This window comes from Leptodactylus fuscus, chromosome 3 (assembly GCF_031893055.1).
Source record: "Leptodactylus fuscus isolate aLepFus1 chromosome 3, aLepFus1.hap2, whole genome shotgun sequence".
NCBI lineage: Eukaryota > Metazoa > Chordata > Amphibia > Anura > Leptodactylidae > Leptodactylus > Leptodactylus fuscus.
In genome coordinates, this window is record NC_134267.1 from 14,466,784 (window position 1) to 14,490,293 (window position 23,510).

Genomic DNA, 23,510 nt, shown 5'->3' on the forward strand with positions numbered 1-23,510 from the left:
TGTCGACTCTCAGGGTCCCTACTGGATATCCTCAAATCATGTCCTTTGTTTGGGTACCTGAAGGCTGGAGTTGAAAACCCATCGGTCTTACCTACCCCTCCCTCCGCCCACTAAAAAACATCCACTGTACAAAAATTCTCGATGCAATGGCCCACTGGAAACAGGCTCGTGTAAAGCTGGCTAAGGCTTTTACATCTCATTTCTAGGTCTTCTCCACTGACGTAAGGAGCCTACAAGTCTACGAGACTACACCTTGGTCCGTTCTCATTAAAAAAAATCAGTCCTTTAAGTAAAACATTGACCAAAAACTATTGATATGTCGTCTACAAAAAATGTATGTCTTTTTCAACAAGTGCAAAAAAACTAAGGCCAAATTGTCCTTGGTGGTCTTCATATTGTCTTCCCTTCTGTTGGAGTTTATTCATCTTTGGTGGTTCGGAACTCCGGCATGCTCCAAACTCTACGATTGGGCTCAACTTCTCGTTCCACATCCTCGGAGATGGTCTTAATGTCACTCATGAACGGGTAGATCCTGGCTCGAGACTTGAAGGTGGTGAGGGACAAGCTCATGGCTCTCTTTGTGTTCCACTGCCGGGCAAGTTTCTTGGCATCCTCTTCTTCCTTCATTTTCTCAGAAGCTTCTTGAAGAACCGCCCGGAAGAGACGGGGAACCTCCTGTACATCTGGTTCATACTCTGCAACCATCTGCCGGAATCTGGAAGAAGGCGGATCGTTAGGATAAGAATCAATCAAACACCTTTTTGGAATAACAGTTACAATTTATTTTCCCCCTCACCCCAATATCCAAATATTGTCACCAGTCTGGTTGCCTTTCGTTAAAAAAAAAATCCTAGGTTTTATATTGGAATCGTTTTTAATTTACTTTAGTGAACTAGATCTGACTTTGCGATCAATTGATCACTCGTACAGTATAGTGCAGTACTTTTGTATTGCAGTGCATTGTGCCTATGGTGTCTTCCCATAAAAGGTGTAAGAAGATATCGGGCTTGGGGGTCTTCATTAGAACCCTCTCCATCTCCTGATTACATTGTGCCAAAAAAACGGTAGAGATCAAGGAACTGAGAGAAATTCACTATCTACAGCTAACTGCTCATATGCCATTGACTACATCTCAGGGGTTATATCTGATCACACTATTGCAGGCGGGTGTCGGTTGGATAACACAGCCAGCCCCAACTCCATATGGAGCAGCCTCGTTTCTCAGGCCCATTCTATTAACCCTTTCCAGTGTTATGATGTAGTTCTATGTCAAAGGTCGTGAAGGGAAAAAAATTAAAAAATTTTGTCCATCTGCAATCTCCACTAAGGAGCTGTATTGTATATTTTAGCGGTATTTCTATACCAGAAGCTCCGAGCTCCCTGATATCCAAGGCTCATCATTCAGCTTTCTATGTCCTTCCTGATGTGTAACAAACGTCTGATCTTTTTAGACAAAAACGCAATTTTTCATTTGCATCAATTCTCATTAAAATCCCTAAAGATGTTTTTGTCCTTGTGATGAATCCGCGTCATCCTCACAGGTTCCTGATTCATGAGAAAGTCTTCTGTATTATTCATCCCTTTGTGAGCCGATGTGTTAATCTGAATCTAAAATAAAACATGATACAAGCGATAGAAAGGCCTGTTCACATCAGCCGAGGGAGCAGAAGAACAGACTGAAGTGTAAGGACGGATCTGTCCAATGGTGGAAGCCAAAGGATACTTAAAGGGATTCTACCATTAAAACCTCTTATTTTGTGGATAAGACGTTGGAATAGCCTTTAGAAAGTCTATTCGTCTCTTACCTTTAGATGTGATCTCCGCCACGCCGTTCCTTAGAAATACCGGTTTTTACCGGTATGCAAATTAGTTCTCTCACAGCGATGGGGGCGGGCCCCAGTGCTGAAAATGCGATGGGAGCGTCCCCACTGCTGCTCAAGAACACGATCCTGCGACGCCTCTATCTTCGGCTGGATCCTCCCCTTCTCTGTCGTCTTCCTCCTGCGTCACCTCCGACGCCTGCGCAGTTGGCTCCGCCAGTGAGACACCAGCAGAGCCGAGTGCGAATGCCGGCCGGCGGCCATTTTTGGGAGGCCACTCCTTCACTGAACTGCAAGAGCGGCCTCCCAAAAATGGCAGCCGGCATGCACAGTCTGCTCTACTAGTGTCTCACTGGCAGAGCCAACTGCGCAGGCGTCGGAGGTGACGCAGGAGGAAGACGACAGAAAAGGGGAGGATCCAGCCGAAGATAGAGGCGTCGCAGGATCGTGTTCTTGAGCAGCAGTGGGGACGCCCCCATCGCTGCCAGAGAACTAATTTGCATACCAGTAAAAACCGGTATTTCTAAGGAACGGCGCGGCGGAGATCACATCTAAAGGTAAGAGACGAATAGCCTTTCTAAAGGCTATTCCAACGTCTTATCCACAAAAAAAGAGGTTTTAATGGTAGAATCCCTTTAAGGACTTCACTTACTTATATTTCGACAAGCAGTAAATTTGTGATTCGCGCAAACCAATGGGGCACATTCATCTATACTGTTGATCGGTCTTAGGGTGCATTCACACTACGTAGCGCCGGGCGTGTATGAGAGCCGTACACGTCGGCATTACGGCAGACTGCCGAACACTTCCCATTCACTTCAATGGGAGCACTCGTAACAGCGGCGTTTACGAGCGCTCCCATTGAAGTGAATGGGAAGTGTTCGGCAGTCTGCCGTAATGCCGGCGTGTACGGCTCTCATACACGCCCGGCGTTACGTAGTCTGAATGCACCCTCAGACAATGAATCCTGCTGGTAGTTTCAGACGTATTTATGATCTATCGCTTGGACCTTCATAAACTTGGAGAGTTTCTAGAAGCCACAAAATTATAACTCACCATGAGACAAATGTTTGGTGCAAAAAATTCAGATAAAAACTTAATTCTCAGGCTGTAAGGAAGAAATATTGGGCGGAGGCATCGAAAACCCTACAATGTTTGGTACAACATAAGAGACACAAATCATCTCTCGATTACAGAGGAGACAAATGTGTGACGACGGGAATGTAGAGCGCACCAAGGGAAGTGTCGTAAATTCATTACATCATATTATACGGGTTCTACTTTACACAGGACATCTGCGCCATGTTCGTTCTTTTCTATTTCCTAAATGTGTCATAAAGTGAGAAACGTCTAAACCTCGTCCATTCTGGGGAAGATTTTTCAAAAGCGTTGAGTCTGTCGTATTTGTCTGTTCTTTCTGGTGCGCACTATTTGTCGTAAACGCCGAACACCATAAATTTTGGCAGAAGTGTAGACAGAAAAGTGTTGGACTTCTAGTGATAAATATGTCCCAATGTTCTCTAACGAAAAATAATTTGTGAATAGTGACATAGCATAGATAGATAGATAGATAGATAGATAGATAGATAGATAGATAGATAGATAGATAGATAGATAGGAGATAGATAGATAGATAGATAGATAGATAGATAGATAGGAGATAGATAGATAGATAGATAGATAGATAGATGGATAGGAGATAGATAGATAGATAGATAGATAGATAGATAGATAGATAGGAGATAGATAGATAGATAGATAGATAGATAGATAGGAGATAGATAGATAGATAGATAGATAGATAGATAGATAGATAGGAGATAGATAGATAGATAGATAGATAGATAGATAGATAGAGATAGATAGATAGATAGAGATAGGAGATAGATAGATAGATAGATAGATAGATAGATAGATAGATAGGAGATAGATAGATAGATAGATAGATAGATAGATAGATAGATGATAGATAGATAGATAGATAGGAGATAGATAGATAGATAGATAGATAGATAGATAGATAGATAGATAGATAGATATAGGAGATAGATAGATAGATAGATAGATAGATAGATAGATAGATAGATAGGAGATAGATAGATAGATAGATAGATAGATAGATAGATAGGAGATAGATAGATAGATAGATAGATAGATAGATAGATAGGAGATAGATAGATAGATAGATAGATAGATGATAGATAGATGATAGATAGATAGATAGATAGATAGATAGATAGATAGATAGGAGATAGATAGATAGGAGATAGATAGATAGATAGATAGATAGATAGGAGATAGATAGATAGATAGATAGATAGATAGATAGATAGATATAGGAGATAGATAGATAGATAGATAGATAGATAGATAGATAGGAGATAGATAGATAGATAGATAGATAGATAGATAGGAGATAGATAGATAGATAGATAGATAGATAGATAGATAGATATAGGAGATAGATAGATAGATAGATAGATAGATAGATAGATAGATAGATAGATAGATAGATAGATAGGAGATAGATAGATAGGAGATAGATAGATAGATAGATAGATAGATAGATAGGAGATAGATAGATAGATAGATAGATAGATAGATAGATAGATAGATAGATAGATAGATAGATAGATATAGGAGATAGATAGATAGATAGATAGATAGATAGATAGATAGATAGATAGATAGATAGATAGATAGATAGATAGATAGATATAGGAGATAGATAGATAGATAGATAGATAGATAGATAGATAGATAGATAGATAGATAGATAGATAGGAGATAGATAGATAGATAGATGATAGATAGATGATAGATAGATAGATAGATAGATAGATAGATAGATAGATAGATAGGAGATAGATAGATAGGAGATAGATAGATAGATAGATAGATAGATAGATAGATAGATAGATAGATAGATAGGAGATAGATAGATAGATAGATAGATAGATAGATAGATAGGAGATAGATAGATAGATAGATAGATAGATAGATAGATAGATAGATAGGAGATAGATAGATAGATAGATAGATAGATATAGGAGATAGATAGATAGATAGATAGATAGATAGATAGATAGATAGATAGATAGATAGGAGATAGATAGATAGATAGATAGATAGATAGATAGGAGATAGATAGATAGATAGATAGATAGATAGATAGATAGATAGATAGATAGATATAGGAGATAGATAGATAGATAGATAGATAGATAGATAGATAGATAGATAGATAGATAGATAGATATAGATGATAGATAGATAGATAGATAGATAGATAGATAGATAGATAGATAGGAGATAGATAGATAGATAGATAGATAGATAGATAGATAGGAGATAGATAGATAGGAGATAGATAGATAGATAGATAGATAGATAGATAGATAGATAGATAGATAGATAGATATAGATGATAGATAGATAGATAGATAGATAGATAGATAGATAGATAGGAGATAGATAGATAGATAGATAGATAGATAGATAGATAGATAGGAGATAGATAGATAGGAGATAGATAGATAGATAGATAGATAGATAGATAGATAGATAGGAGATAGATAGATAGATAGATAGATAGATAGATAGATAGATAGATAGATAGATATAGGAGATAGATAGATAGATAGATAGATAGATAGATAGATAGATAGGAGATAGATAGATAGATAGATAGATAGATAGATAGATAGGAGATAGATAGATAGATAGATAGATAGATAGATAGATAGATATAGGAGATAGATAGATAGATAGATAGATAGATAGATAGATAGATAGATAGGAGATAGATAGATAGATAGATAGATAGATAGATAGATATAGGAGATAGATAGATAGATAGATAGATAGATAGATAGATAGATAGATAGATAGATAGATAGATAGGAGATAGATAGATAGATAGATAGATAGATAGATAGATAGATAGGAGATAGATAGATAGATAGATAGATAGATGATAGATAGATGATAGATAGATAGATAGATAGATAGATAGATAGATAGATAGATAGGAGATAGATAGATAGGAGATAGATAGATAGATAGATAGATAGATAGATAGATAGATAGATAGGAGATAGATAGATAGATAGATAGATATAGGAGATAGATAGATAGATAGATAGATAGATAGATAGATAGATAGATAGATAGGAGATAGATAGATAGATAGATAGATAGATAGATAGGAGATAGATAGATAGATAGATAGATAGATAGATAGATAGATAGATAGATAGATATAGGAGATAGATAGATAGATAGATAGATAGATAGATAGATAGATAGATAGGAGATAGATAGATAGGAGATAGATAGATAGATAGATAGGAGATAGATAGATAGATAGATAGATAGATAGATAGATAGATAGATAGATATAGGAGATAGATAGATAGATAGATAGATAGATAGATAGATAGATAGATAGATAGATAGGAGATAGATAGATAGATAGATAGATAGATAGATAGATGATAGATAGATGATAGATAGATAGATAGATAGATAGATAGATAGATAGATAGATAGATAGGAGATAGATAGATAGGAGATAGATAGATAGATAGATAGATAGATAGATAGATAGATAGATAGGAGATAGATAGATAGATAGATAGATAGATAGATAGATAGATAGATAGATAGATAGATATAGGAGATAGATAGATAGATAGATAGATAGATAGATAGATAGATAGATAGATAGGAGATAGATAGATAGATAGATAGATAGAGATAGGAGATAGATAGATAGATAGATAGATAGATAGATAGATAGATAGATAGATAGATAGGAGATAGATAGATAGATAGATAGATAGATAGATAGATAGATAGATAGATATAGGAGATAGATAGATAGATAGATAGATAGATAGGAGATAGATAGATAGGAGATAGATAGATAGATAGATAGATAGGAGATAGATAGATAGATAGATAGATAGATAGATAGATAGATAGATAGATAGATAGATAGATATAGGAGATAGATAGATAGATAGATAGATAGATAGATAGATAGATAGATAGATAGATAGATAGATAGATAGATAGATATAGATGATAGATAGATAGATAGATAGATAGATAGATAGATAGATAGATAGATAGATAGATATAGGAGATAGATAGATAGATAGATAGATAGATAGATAGATAGATAGATAGGAGATAGATAGATAGGAGATAGATAGATAGATAGATAGATAGATAGATAGGAGATAGATAGATAGATAGATAGATAGATAGATAGATAGATAGATATAGGAGATAGATAGATAGATAGATAGATAGATAGATAGATAGATAGATAGGAGATAGATAGATAGATAGATAGATAGATAGATAGATGATAGATAGATGATAGATAGATAGATAGATAGATAGATAGGAGATAGATAGATAGGAGATAGATAGATAGATAGATAGATAGATAGATAGGAGATAGATAGATAGATAGATAGATAGATAGATAGATAGATAGATAGATAGATAGATATAGGAGATAGATAGATAGATAGATAGATAGATAGATAGGAGATAGATAGATAGATAGATAGATAGATAGATAGATAGATAGATAGATAGAGATAGGAGATAGATAGATAGATAGATAGATAGATAGATAGATAGATAGATAGGAGATAGATAGATAGATAGATAGATAGATAGATAGATAGATAGATAGATATAGGAGATAGATAGATAGATAGATAGATAGATAGATAGATAGATAGATAGGAGATAGATAGATAGGAGATAGATAGATAGATAGATAGATAGATAGGAGATAGATAGATAGATAGATAGATAGATAGATAGATAGATAGATAGATATAGGAGATAGATAGATAGATAGATAGATAGATAGATAGATATAGATGATAGATAGATAGATAGATAGATAGATAGATAGATAGATAGGAGATAGATAGATAGATAGATAGATAGATAGGAGATAGATAGATAGATAGATAGATAGATAGATGATAGATAGATAGATAGATAGATAGATAGATAGATAGATGATAGATAGATAGATAGATAGATAGATAGGAGATAGATAGATAGATAGGAGATAGATAGATAGATAGATAGGAGATAGATAGATAGATAGATAGATAGATAGATAGATAGATAGATAGGAGATAGATAGATAGATAGATAGATAGATAGATAGATAGATAGATAGATAGATATAGGAGATAGATAGATAGATAGATAGATAGATAGATAGATAGATAGATAGATAGATAGGAGATAGATAGATAGGAGATAGATAGATAGATAGATAGATAGATAGATAGATAGATAGGAGATAGATAGATAGATAGATAGATAGATAGATAGATAGATAGATAGATAGATAGATAGATAGATATAGGAGATAGATAGATAGATAGATAGATAGATAGATAGATAGATAGATAGATAGGAGATAGATAGATAGATAGATAGATAGATAGATAGATAGATAGATAGATAGATAGATAGGAGATAGATAGATAGATAGATAGATAATAGATAGGAGATAGATAGATAGATAGATAGATAGATAGATAGATAGATAGATAGATAGATAGATAGATATAGATGATAGATAGATAGATAGATAGATAGATAGATAGATAGATAGATAGATAGATAGATAATAGATAGGAGATAGATAGATAGATAGATAGATAGATAGATAGATAGATAGATAGGAGATAGATAGATAGGAGATAGATAGATAGATAGATAGATAGATAGATAGATAGATAGGAGATAGATAGATAGATAGATAGATAGATAGATAGATAGATAGGAGATAGATAGATAGGAGATAGATAGATAGATAGATAGATAGATAGATAGATAGATAGGAGATAGATAGATAGATAGATAGATAGATAGATAGATAGGAGATAGATAGATAGATGATAGATAGATAGATAGATAGATAGATAGATAGGAGATAGATAGATAGATAGATAGATAGATAGATAGATAGGAGATAGATAGATAGATAGATAGATAGATAGATAGATAGATATGAGATAGATAGATAGATAGATAGATAGATAGATAGATAGATAGGAGATAGATAGATAGGAGATAGATAGATAGATAGATAGATAGGAGATAGATAGATAGATAGATAGATAGATAGATAGATAGATAGATAATAGATAGATAGATAGATAGATAGATAGATAGGAGATAGATAGATAGATAGATAGATAGATAGATAGATAGATAGATAGATAGATAGATATAGATGATAGATAGATAGATAGATAGATAGATAGATAGATAGATAGATAGATAGATAGATAGATAGATAGATAATAGATAGGAGATAGATAGATAGATAGATAGATAGGAGATAGATAGATAGGAGATAGATAGATAGATAGATAGATAGATAGATAGATAGATAGGAGATAGATAGATAGATAGATAGATAGATAGATAGATAGATAGATAGATAGATAGGAGATAGATAGATAGGAGATAGATAGATAGATAGATAGATAGATAGATAGATAGATAGGAGATAGATAGATAGATAGATAGATAGATAGATAGATAGGAGATAGATAGATAGATGATAGATAGATAGATAGATAGATAGATAGATAGATAGATAGGAGATAGATAGATAGATAGATAGATAGATAGATAGATAGATAGGAGATAGATAGATAGATAGATAGATAGATAGATAGATATGAGATAGATAGATAGATAGATAGATAGATAGATAGGAGATAGATAGATAGGAGATAGATAGATAGATAGATAGATAGATAGATAGATAGATAGGAGATAGATAGATAGATAGATAGATAGATAGATAGATAATAGATAGATAGATAGATAGATAGATAGATAGGAGATAGATAGATAGATAGATAGATAGATAGATAGATAGATAGATAGCCATCAGGTCATCCAGTCATATAAGAGCAGTTCTTGAGCCATCACTTATCCGGGTCATTACATTATTTCAGTTGTCCTCCTACATGACCTTTCTTATTCCTAGTTCTCCCCTCCTGTTTCCTCACTTACAAGAGCTTTATGGCCCGGAGTGCGGCTGCTAGAAATGTAATTTAGGAGAGATTCGGGGGATCCTGTGCGGACAGTCACTTCTTAAAGGGACAGGTGCCCATTTATACGCAGGATACTTGTAGATTTATCTGGTCGCTGTCTGTCAGTAAACTAACTTTACAATTGTCTTAAACTGGAACGGAAGTTCCCGGGCCCGCACCACAACACAGGGCCCGCACCACACATAGTGGACCTGAACTAATATTCCAATTTGTGATCGCAGCTCGCTGTACCTAGGCCGGACATCTTAGATATTAGTTAGCTACGTCTCCTTGTACTTCTAATGGATTTGCGCTTAAGCCTTCATTCACCGGATGTTACTGGCAGAAATTAAATTACATCTTCATGAACGGCTCCGCGTTGTCATGGCGACGTTGGCAAATTATACTACAATTGTGGCTCGATGATTTGCAAGACAGAAGATTCTGGAATCAAAGATTGTTTACTAGAGATATAAATAGCGGAGTATTACTAAGACGCTGCCCTAAAAGTAGTCGCTGACTTACCAGTGCTTTTATGTCTGAAAATACAGATTATCTGTTCTTAAAGGGATTGTCTTGGGTCACGTGATCAGAACCAGCGCCCGGCCCCTGGGTTATTGCCCCTCCCCGCCATGTTTACAGGTAGTTACCTCATACTAGACAACTTTCCCAGAAACTCCAGGAGGCAAATCTCTGGGGCCACCGGGTCACTTTAACAGGGGCTTAGCTATACTGTACGGGGTACATAGGTGCCGGGCCCTAAAGCTTCAGGGGGCCCAAAGGCCTTTCTACAAAATAGGACTCCAGTATTGTAGATAACACATGGTTAGGGTTGAGCCGATCTTGAGATTTCATAATCGATTTTAAAATCCAATTTTCGATCATTTTCCAGCCGATCCTAATCGTAAAATTTGCTTGATTGCCATTCGGGATCCGATCTTTCCCCGATCCCAATCGCTGAACCCTAATTGTATATTATACTAGCAGGAGGACCCGGCTTCGCACGGGTATATTACATTTTATGTTTGTGTAGTGGCCCCATAAGAATTGTCCAATTTTGCACTGGTGTATTTTGTATGTGGTTTGTGTGCATGTCCATAAGCGTCATTTTGGATATCAGTGAAAAACCTGTGATCAGTTGTTATGGATACCTGGAGTAAAGCTGTATCTAATCCTTCCCCGTGTAGTACTGTGTTTAGACGCAAGTATCTAATCCTTGTTGGTGTGGTACTGTGTGCAGATGCACATATCTAATCCTCCGGCGTGTGGTACTGTGTGCAGATGCATGTATCTAATCCTCCCCGGTGTGGTATTGTGTGAAGAGGCACGTATCTAATCCTCCGGAAAGTGAAACTGTGTGCAGACGTGCATATCTAATCTTACGGCATGTGGTACTGTCTGCAGACACACGTATCTAATCCTCTAGCGTGTGGTACTGTGTGCTGAGATGCGTATGTAATTCTCTGGCGTGTGGTATTGTGTGCAGAGGCATGTATCTAATCCTCACCTATGTGGTTTTGTGTGCAGTGGCGCGTATCTAATTCTCCGGCATGTGGTATTGTGTGGAGAGGCGCGAATCTAATCCTCTGGCATGTGGTACTGTGTGAAGAGGCACATATCTAGTCCTCCCCCATGTGGTATTGTGTGCAGTTGCGTGTATCTAATCCTCCGGTGTGTGGTATTGTGTGAAGATGCATGTATCTAATTCTCTGGCATGTAGAACTGTGTGCAGATGCATGTATCTAATCCTCTGGCGTGTGGTACTGTGTGCAGAGGCATGTATCTAATCCTCCAAAGTGTGGTACTGTGTGCAGATGCACGTATCTAATCCTCCCCTGTGTGATATTGTGTGTATCTAATCCTACGGCATGTGGAACTGTGTGTAGACGCACGTATATAATCCTACGAGTGTGGTACTGTGTGCAGATGCGTGTATCTAATCCTATGGCGTGTACAACTGTGTGCAGACACGCATATCTAATCCTCTGGTGTGTGGAACTGTGTGCAGATGCACGTATCCAATCCTTTGGCATGTGGTACTGTGTGCAGACGCATGTATCCAATCCCCTGGCGTGTAGTAATGTGTGCAGACGTGTGTATCTAATCTTGAGATTTCAGGATCGATTATAAAATCTGATTTCTGATCATTTTTCAGCTGATCCCAATCGCAATTGTGAAATTTACTCAATCACCGTTCGGGATCCGATCTTTCTTGATCCCGATTGCTCAACCCTAATTCTATATTATATATACAGTGGTGTTGAGCCGATCTTGAGATTTCAAATCCGATTTTTGATCATTTTCCAGCCGATCCTGATCACTATTGTGAAATTTGCTCGATCGCTGATCAGGATCCGATCTTTCCCGATTGCTCGACCCCACACATGGTACATGGCAGCCCCATTATATATTTTGCATATTTTATATATATTTATATATTTGGGGGCCCAAGAACTTCAAGTTAGTCCTATGACTTGATATGTTATTCGGGCACTTTATGTGCTGGCCGAGCCCCCTTCTTGGACATGCCCGACAAATAAAGTGTCCAAGTCACATGTAATGTCAGAGGCCTAACTTGAAGCTCTTGGGCCTCAATGCGAGTTATGTAATAGGGCCGCCACATACCTGTGGTATCTATAATACTGGATTTTGGGTCCCCTGAAGCTCCAAAGTGGTTATGATGTCCTGGAGGCGGTGGCCATGCCCTTAAGGGCGAGGCTTCCCAAAAAAAATTTGAGGAATTCCAGTATTAGTTATCTGCAGTACAGGTAGTACCCCATAGTCCAGGTGCAGGTCCTGATCACGTGACCCAGGGGTGGAACCAGTCCAGAACCCAAGGAACATGAGGGAAGTAAGTATAGTAAACCCTTATACGTACCTAGAGATAAGTCCGCTAAGTCTCATCTCTGGGGACCCCACACCTGTGCAGATCCTTAGAGAAGCCAAGGATGGACACCCCACTCCCACTGCGCATGCGCCCTAGGTCTGCCCAATATTGCCATTATGATCCAAAGCCATGACACACGGTGTGAACATTCCCTAAAGACAATAATGTCTACCTGAGGATAACTGGCCCGCAGTAGGACGGGTGGATGGAGCCGCACGAGTCCTCCAGCTGGAGCCTCTCCACGGGGCTGATGTCGTAGTTGTGTTTGGGGTAACTGACCAGCCAGCTGTAGTCCACCCCAGTCTTAATCTTTCTATATTCATTCTCCTTCTCTCGCTGCTGTTTTTCGGCCTGCTTCATTTGCCAGCTCAGCTCCATCATCAACGTCTCCACCACCATGTCAGCAGGGTTCCTCTGGGAAAGTCTCAAGTTCGGCTCATTCCATCTGAACCAAGACGTCAGCGCCATGTCTCACCGGAAGGTCAACCTGGAATATAGAAATGGGGTTAGCAAGTATTGGAATAGAAAATTCCATAAAGAGTCACTTAAAGCTCCTGGGGGTCCTGCAACATCAAAAACATGGACCCCCCCCCCCCCAAAAAAAAAAAAAAATAACCTGTCAGTTATAGTACTGATGCAGGGGTGCCTACAGATGTGTTCCCCCCTGAACGTAGCTCAGATTTGTCATGAAACCAATTCAATACAATATCATAACGTATCGCAATGCCCTGGAATGGCTGCAATCCTCATCACAACCACTGGGTGGCCACACATAGCAGACCAATATGTGATACAATATCAGGAAACAGTGAAGATTGTAAAGCTGATCACCTTCTGGAAAACATATCTGGATATGGCCAGTCAAAAGGACTCATCTGTATTAACCATTTAACTGCCGATTAGCACATAGGATACCGCTATAATAAGCTGATACTATTGATATGGGCGCCCTGCTAACATTTTTGTTTATGACGGGCAGTATTTAGGGTTGCGCTATTACTTTGGTTATTCTGGCGTTGCTGCCATCAAGGGCACAGCGGCTGTTGAGTAAATAATGTTAGAAATATAAATTATGTGTGCTGTATAGTGCCCTTATTTATTTGTACAGTGTTGCAGTGTGAATTATCTGCAATGTATAGCACTATTAGGTATTGTATGGCACTATTGTGTACTTGTACAGTATGTCAGTGATAAATATGTGTACCGTATATCACAATTATTTAGTTGTACAGTGTGGCAGATTTAGTTATGTGTACTGTATACCACTATTAGCTATGTGTACAGTATAGCAGTGTTTATTATGTGCACTGTATAACACCATCAGTTGCTCAGTATGGCAGCACAATTAATTTGCATACCGTGGCAGTGCTAGTTATGTGCACTAAACAACACTACAAGTTATTTGCACAGTACGGCAGTGTTAACGATGTGCACAGTATATAACTATTAGTTATTTGTACAGTATGGTAGTGTTTAATAATGTGAGCAGTATATAACTATTAGTTATTTGTACAGTATGGCAGTGTTTAATAATGTGAGCAGTATATAACTATTAGTTATTTGTACAGTATGGGAGTGTTTATTATGCGCACAGTATATAACTATTAGTTTGTACAGTATAGCAGTGTTTAATAATGTGAGCAGTATATAACTATTAGTTATTTGTACAGTATGGCAGTGTTTATTATGTGCACAGTATATAACTATTAGTTATTTGTACAGTATGGCAGTGTTTATTATGTGCACAGTATATAACTATTAGTTATTTGTACAGTATGGCAGTGTTTAATAATGTGAGCAGTATATAACTATTAGTTATTTGTACAGTATGGCAGTGTTTAATGTGAGCAGAATATAACTATTAGTTATTTGTACAGTATGGGAGTGTTTATTATGTGCACTGTATGGCACCAAAGTGTGCCCAAGATTGCCATTTATTATGTGACCTGTATAACACCATCACTTGTACCACTTGTACAATATGGCAACATTTTTCATGTGCACTATATGGCAACACTGTTGGTGTACACTATATGGCGGCATTATTTATTACCTCTATATAGACGACTACTCATTGTATGTGCGTTCTTATTCATGAACTCCCCCCTTCCTTGACTAAATCCCGCATCTTCTCCTATTTACGACATCTCTCCAGGTCTAGACATAACTTAGTTTACTAGACGGTGCCAGTGGAGTCTTTAAGCTTCTTTGTGGGTTAGCAGCGTCGCGTGTACAGGGATTTTTCCGGGCAACTGAAGTTAATCCGGGATTTCTATATATAACTGAACTTTCTTTGTTTTGTCTTCTGCACAAACAAGGACCCCCCACCCTGAGACATCTTTGTGTCCCCTGGGTGTGAGTACAACCGCTACCTCTGCACCTCCTATAACTCCCCCCTCTTATCTTATTGGTATTATTATACTTAGCTTATGTAGAGATCGGTGATATCTCATGGGTATAACAGATACATACTACGGGTGGCCTTATAGGACATGATATGGTGTCATTGGTCAGCAGGGTTATCGTGTAGTCGGAGTCGGTTTAGTGGCCTCTGTCCATGACACGTATATACTGTATACATGGTGTAGCTCCATGCTGCACCTGCCAGTAGTAGAATTTCCTGGGCTATTGGGGTTATGTGAAGATTACATGATGTGTCTGGAGAATTATAAGATATGAAATGTTCCATCTCTGGTTAAAAGACAGATCTGTGTCCTGCAGCAGGTGGTGCGCCGATGGATGACAGCTCCATAAATCCCATTGCTCGGGAAGATTACTGTCTGACACATCTGCAGTCACGTCCCTAAAAGGGCTAATAGCTGCAAATCTTCAATCCAGTTTAGCAGAGAACCTGGATAAGATCTGCCCTCAATTGCCAGAAATGGCCAACTAATGTCTCTAGATTTCTGGGGCATCTGGGCCTTAAATGCTCATGGCCTAGGGTATAAATTCACCTCCTCCCCTTCCCCCACACACACCTTAATTTCTCTTCACCAGGTCAGACGTCAGTAATCTTCGGCTGCATCGCTTGGACTTCTAACCCCAATAGTGAGAGTTCCCCATTGTGTCCACCGCAACACAATATGGGTAACCGCTTGCTGTCAGTATATGAGGACACCCCTTGTTTGCAGAGTCTGTAACCCCGTCCATAACCAGTCTGTTGTGGCACCCCACATGGCCCCCAAGGTTCCTCTGTCTTATATGTGGCATTATACTCTTGAGAGACCTTGGTCAATTGCAACTGAGGAGGCAGAAGGGAAGAGTGACGGGCACGGGCGCCACCATATTGACTATGATCACCGATACTCTGTTACCATGACAGCTGGGAGTCTGGTAAAGGCGGCGGGTAATGTAAAATCCATTGACTTCTATTACCGGCCGTCTATGGTTGGCTTGCCTGTAATAGAAGTCAATAGATTTTATAATATACTGTTAAAACATCCCCTGGGAGGTCCAATAATAAAAGTTATAGAGTTTTAAAGCAAAAAAAAAAAAAATTATTTTTTTTTATCCTCTCCCCTTTTTCCTAATAACATATAAAAATCAGCACATTAGACATCCCCGGAAACTGAAAATGCCCCAAACGATAAAAATAGTTGCCCCATACAGTGAGTACGGCCCAGTCTCCCAAAAAATTTTATATAAAAAATGATCAAAACATCAGACGTTGCATTTGCCATGATAAGAAACAAAGTATCCTCGAAACAACCAGCGTCAGCATGACAACAGGAACAACGCTCCATAATAGCCACATCACTATGGGGTGTGCAGCGGTAGCCACTGGGCCCTGGACCCAGAGGGGGGCCCCAAGTCCCTCTGCCCTATAAAATAAATCACTATTGTAAATGGTACAACCTAGGCAGAGGCCCCTTGACAAATTTTTTGGGGCCCGGTAGCTTCCAGGTTACGCCTCTCCTTTCTATTTTCCAATGAATAAAATATTATATTTTAATATTATTTTATTATTTTTGCAAATTTTTTGGTTTCAACATTGTTGGAAATGACAAAAAACTATTTGTATAAAAAATTATTATAATGTATCCTCATCTTTAACAAATAAAAAAAAGGGTGCAAAAAAGTCTATTCTGCTGTTTATCACTGTTTGGTTCCTTACGGGGTTAATAACTACCCAGAAGCCTCTTACGTAGCTGATCCCGTATTTACGTGTGTATTATACAGCATACATCTGGCATTATGTGTTGTGTACGAGTGGCGGGCTCCAGGGTTAGCCGCGGCGTCCCTGTCGTCTCCTGCGCAGTCACTGAGGTGCAGAGGTGATTATTTTCCTCTTCTTGAGGGACGGATAAAGTGAAGGCAAAGACACAGGATTAAGAGACAAACAACAGTTCTCTAAGTACCTGTACATACAGAATCTTCTGGAACATTCGCAACTTCCAAAATAACCTCCCCCCTCTATTCTACGGCCCTAGGCAAAATTAGAATCCCATCATCTCAATATGAGTATAATAATGTAAAAAAATACAATGTTGCAAATAGTCTTGATTAACAATGTTCCTTGTCTACAGCTCTTCTACAGACCAATGTGTTTCCATGATGACAGACTACAAACAAACACTGTGTAGTCACATGACAGTGATACAAACAAAGCCGTGAAAAATGTCTATTTTTCACAGCTTTTTTTGTACCCTACGGGCGCACGTTTTCAGGGATCTTTCATATCTTTCAGGGTTCCGGGAGATCCTTGAAAACTGTTAAAAATACATCACATGACCTACTATTTTTTTAATGGTCCGGTAAAATGGATCAGTCATGAAATACATGAGGGATTTGTGGAAAAGGATGCCCCTTGGGTACAAAACAGCGATGTCAAATGTCTATTTTTTTTGCGCAACACGGTGGCTCAGTGGTTAGCAGTGCAGCCTTGCAGCGCTGGAGTCCTGGGTTCAAATCCTGCCAGGAACAACATCTGCAAGGAGTTTGTATGTTCTCCCCGTGTTTGTGTGGATTTCCTCCCATACCCCAAAGACATTGGCACCGCTATATGGGGCTTACAATCTACATTAATCTACATTCGTGTGAATGTAGCTTTAGATGACACAGTTTGTTTGTAGTTAAATGTGTGGAAACACATTGGTCCATTTTCATGGCTTCTTTGTACTAAGGCCATGTGAATGTAGGATATTACTTTCTTCCATTCATCCTCTAATACTCGGTACTATATATGTAGTAGATTTTCAAGAACTAGAGGAGAAAGCGGTAACATCAAGAAGGGGGCCTATTTTTTCTGCCTCCCATTGAAAACAAGTCCCCCCAAATCAGTTTGACATTGACAGAAATTAAATTAATATAATTTTTACAATTTTTTAACTATAACATTTTTTCTTCGGTTCCTATATACTGAACGTTACAACATTGAGGGCTTATTTTTTGCGGGATGGGTTGATATTTCCATTGGCACCTTTATAGGGCACTTACCAGGAGGCAAGATGAACTAAAAACAGCTGTGGCCTACAGATATTGTTTCTGGTTTTTATGGGGTTCACCATGTTGGTTACAGTTTGTGCAGTTGCAGACGCGCTTACACCCGCTGCAGAGGGCCTGCACCTGCACCATCACTGTTTCGGCTAACACTCATCAGTTTGAAGGATATAGATATAGCACAGGGCATGAAGGAGTTAAAGTAATAAACTTCCCCTTCTCCAACATAGTAGATGATGCAACGTGCCATGAACGTCAAAGACTTGAACCCGAGCCTACAACCTGCAATAATCATCCCTCTCTATACCCTAAGGCTTTCTGGCAACATACCTGTGGTTTACCTAGGACCCATGCCTCTCTGGGCTCCATTATACTATCAATACACCCAGTTTTCCCTCATGGCGTCTACCTGCGTTGCTCAGTCTTGTCGAGCCTGTTTCCACGTGCGCTCTCCTAACTCCTATCTGCCATCTTACATTTTCTTTTGTTGTCTGAACATAGTAAGTTTATTGTTAAGCCTCGGTGTAGTGTTTATTCCTGTCTAATCCTGTTATGTAGATTGCTTTGTGAGCTTGTTACAGAGGATTTAGGTACATGCAATAGCAGGTGTATGGTAGACATTTCTACACGCGCGCCTTGCATGATAATACGCCCAACCCTTGTATTATACCACCGTCAATGTGTATGGCAATGGGTCAAATACAAATATGTGCAAAAAGAAAATTTACGGAAATAGTTTGGTAGAAGCCGAGCATGCATGTGTATGGGGGAGTCAGAAGGAATAGCCGTTGAGTGATCAGAGCGGAGCAGAATGATATCTTATTGTGGGAAAAGATTTGTTATAACCTGCCATTTTTCCACCAACATCTCGGCTATTTCTATGCTAAGTCTCCAGCTGTTATAAAACTACAACTCCCAGCATGCATACTGGCTCTGCTGTTCATGGAACTCCCATGGAAGTGAATGGAGCATGCTGGGAGTTGTAGTTTCACTGTGCTAACCAGGCCTGCCCCTTTATTCTCGGGATTGTAGGAGTTTCTGAGCATGGCAACTGATATAGTGATGGCGTATCTTAGACAAATGCTATGACTTTTAAAGAGAACCTGTCACCATACGTGACAATCCCAATGACATCCACCATGTGATCGGCGCTGTCACTCTGAGCGTTTTGGTATTTTGTTTATCCAAATCTGTTCAGCTATTCCAAAGATATAAGCCCTGTTAATGTTCGTGCAAATTGTGGTCTACTAGCTAAGTGGGTGGCATCACAGCATGACCTACAGAACACAGTGTTACCGCTCACTTGGCAAGTAGATCCTAATTTGCATCAACACTAACAGGGCTTATATCTGCGGAATGGCTGAATAGATTTGGATAAACAAAACACCAAAACATTCAGCACCGATGACATGACGGATGTCAGATCTCATGACAGGTCCTATACCATTCAGGTTCATTGGGAGCGTCTCCTCCACCCTCACACTATCCATATCCATAGGTAAAGCGATACAGGAACCCCATTCAAGTAATCAGAAGGGTCCCAATAGTAAAGCCCCATTTATATACATATCATGCATGAGCCTAATGGTTTTTTTTGTCTTCCTCTGGATCAACACTGTAGGGATTGTAGGGTTATAGGGTAGACTTGATGAACTGATCTCTCCATCCAACCTCATCTACTATATAACCCCCTTTAACCCTTACACTGTAGATTACAGATATCTGGTATTACCCACTGAGCCACTCTTATATTCTCAGGGATATTGCAGCAATTCTATTACTTGCCACCAAACCTTTGTCATATTGTCGATGTAGAAAGTTGACAGCGAATATAATGGGGGTGTTTGGTCTTCTCTGCCACGGTCACCGGCAAACTTAACAAACCCCTTTAAACATCACATATCTATATGGATGATAGATATGTCGGAATTAACCTCTGTGGTGCCTGAGACTAGAGAACGGGTTGTCACAGGGTCTATACTACAACGTTAGGGTTCTATGAGCCTCATGGGGGTATTTGCCTTCCCCTGGATCAACACTGTAGGGATTGTAGGGTTATAAGTTGGACTTGATGGACTGATGTCTTTATCCAACCTCATCTACTATGTAACTATGTACATGAGCGCCCCTTTAAGACTATGTACGGCAAGAGAACAATATACAGTATAAGTGGGTTTAAATTACTACAAGGCTCGTCTTAAGGAGCGTATCTTAACGAAGTTGTCTGTTCATCAGCCCCAATACATTCACACAATGTACCGAATAACAGAAAACCACCAGATTAACCCTTCTCTACCCACCACAGACTGACCTATTTCCAAACCACAATCAGCACAATACAGTATTATTACTGCGCCGTTATAGAAATATCCTCCAAAGTCCTTACGAATCCTCGGGCGACCTGATAACAATTTATGAAAGTCAAAAGATTTCAAATTGTATCCATTCTAAAAATTCTAATTTCAAATTGTACACATTGCAAAAATAAACTATATCAAATTTCAAATTCTAGAAATTGAAAAGATTAAATTTCAAATTCTAGAACTTGAAAAGATCAAATTTTAAATTCTAGAAATTGAAGCAAAAACTCATTTGCAATTCTAACAATTAAAACTTGCAATATCACACTTACTTTTGTTATTCGGGAGCTGAGAGGATGAGGAGGGCGATGAAGACGAGGATGCGGCACCTTCCAGGGTAAGGGTTAATGGCTGGGTTGAGTCCTGGCACCGCGCAGAATTTGCAGTGATGTTTAGTTGGCCGTGCACATGACGCTTGTGGAGGCGAGGTACAAGCTGCTCAGGTTATCAGGCAGCATCTCGGTGAACTGAGCCCAGACAGTGTAAGCCCCGCTCTGGGACCCCCTTGTGGTTTAGTAGGATTTAGCTGTACGAGTAGAGGGCTGGCAGTAGTCACAGGGTTACGTGTAGTCAGGGTGAGTCAGCCAGAGGAATACAGTGTTTTCTAATGCAGATTAGTGGTGGGCAGGGAGAAGTATGAGGATGACTGGGGCAGGTCATAGACACACAGCTCTGCTGCAAGGCATGAACTGAAACCTGTGCAATAGCGCCCCTGATAGACTCCTCGAGTGTCCCAGATACTAAACTACCAGCCCCGCAGCAGAAGTTATATATGCCTAGTTATATAACAGGAATATATTATGATGGTGCTGACGGTAGAAAAAAAATCTCTGGAGATGAAAAACTTGTATTTTTGCTCCTTGCAATTTTTTAGAACAATCTTTTACACTGTTCGGCTCTATATACATTGGCGGTGTGCTGTATGTGGTTTTCATCTCTAGCATACTGACCCATTCATTCCTATAACCCCATACACACAACTGTGCATCAGGTAGGTTGTATACGACTGTGAAAGTCCCGCACGGCCGATGCACAGGCGGCACACGGATGTCATGCAAAATCGGACAGGAATAGAACCCGCTTTATATTTTGTGGCTCGGACTGTTGGCCTGCACTGAATGAGTCAGTGTGCTAGCCATGACACTCACTGACCTAGCACATGGTCGTCTGCAAGGGGGCAAAACCCAGGACAGGTCCTATTCCCATCCGTTTTGCAGCCTGCACTCACTGACCTGAGTGAATGGGGCCGTGGATGTATAGGCGGCTCACAGATATGATCCGCGCGTCTGTGCCGCTGAACAGGGTACATGTCACCTAAGGCCCCATTCACATTTGTGTTTGGGTTTCCGTTTGGAGAGTCCTCTTGCTTGCAATACTTTTCTCTCTGCATGTTTCGTGCGGAAATTGAGCAGAAATCACATGCACCCCATTATAGTCTACGGGGTCTGTGGGTTTCTCAGGTAACCGCTTTTTAATGCGTACAGGTTTCCATCTGGGGGGGTCCCAAGCGGACTCCCCGATTGGAAACCCTAATGCGGATGTGAAAAATTGTACAGCTATAATGCTTCTCATCGCTGAGGGTTTGCTACTGTGTATACAGTCTAGATAATGCATTGTAAAATAAATATAGCAGCACCAATTTCTCTCCAGGGTTGACAATTTGCTACAATGTATCAGCGCAGGTAAAATGTATCAGGCTAGAGTCACACTAGTTACCATTCTTCAGGGCCATCACAGGATCAGATCGATAGACTGAAAAGCCAACAGAATACCCGATGAAGCTCCCCCTGACTGCGGCCGTCTCCATTCTCAGCTTTTTCGTCTGTTCGAAAAGTAAATAAAGATGGGAAATATCTCAATAGTATATCGATAGAGTGACCCTATAGGGGTAGATAGCAGCAATGTAACTACAGCCTCGTCCTATATGTCAAGATTGTAATTACATCACACGGTCACTATAGAATGGACAGCGTGTGATATATACAAGCGACATGGGAGGGGATGAAGGGGGTCGAGAATATCAATACAATGACCTGGAAAAAACCCTTTAATAAAGTCCAAGTGCCACCTTAATTAAATGCCCCTGATAAAATACTGCCCCCTACTGATCAATATATTATCGTCCCCCCAAAATGATGCCATTGAAAATCACACCTCCTCCTGCAATAAAACAAGCCCTGAAATAGCTGCACCGATGGGAAGTTTAATAAAGCGACTTTCAGAACGCAAAAAAAGCAGAAATAGTGTCCCAAAGGCCAAAACTGACTTGATCTTAAGGGGTTAATATTGCGTAAGACTGTTACACGGGGTGATAATATTAGAAACTGGGGTTGCAGGGGTGTAACTATGGGTGACAGAGGGGTTCTAGGGCATCCTCCGTTCTGAAACAGAAATTTAGTGATCTGCTTTACAGCATGACCGTGGCCATAGGCAGCAATAGACTGGAGTGGACTCATGGAGGTCTATGGGGAAGTTTTCTAGACGTGCAGGGAGGGGGAGGAGATAAGCTGTGACATCACTTATCTTCAGTAGTGATGTAATGATGACTCAGTAGTGTTATCTATAGAGGTCTTATCTTCTATTGTAACCCTGTGTGATGTAAAGGAGGCGATTGTTGCAAAGGAAATCCCTACAGAATTGGCAGTGTCAGACTTTTATTAACCCTTTAGTGCCTCTTCTTCGCCTCCATGACCATTTTTCCCCTCACTGTGACTATATGAGGACAGAACAAGGGGTAGTGTGTAATGGCGGACGCCATATGCGTGAAATGTGTGGATAAGCCCTAAAGATTTATTCCCTTTTCAGTCATCCATAACTGAGATGGGAATAGGGACTCCACCACCCGCTGAGACTTTCGCCACCCTGCGCTGTTTCCGTCACCACCATTGACGTAAACAGGAGATAC

The 23,510-nt window shown here is 39.2% G+C and overlaps 1 protein-coding gene across 1 annotated transcript; it reads right to left on the minus strand.

The window, feature by feature from the left end:
- Window positions 1-188: 188 nt before the first annotated feature.
- On the minus strand, window positions 189-21,266 carry RD3 (RD3 regulator of GUCY2D). Its single transcript, XM_075267070.1, has 3 exons — window positions 20,878-21,266; window positions 12,979-13,293; window positions 189-715 (listed from the first exon to the last, which is right to left on the minus strand). Exons 2-3 carry the CDS (start codon window positions 13,272-13,274, stop codon window positions 418-420), a joined length of 594 nt encoding a protein of 197 aa, XP_075123171.1. The 5' UTR covers window positions 13,275-13,293; window positions 20,878-21,266; the 3' UTR covers window positions 189-417.
- Window positions 21,267-23,510: the final 2,244 nt, after the last annotated feature.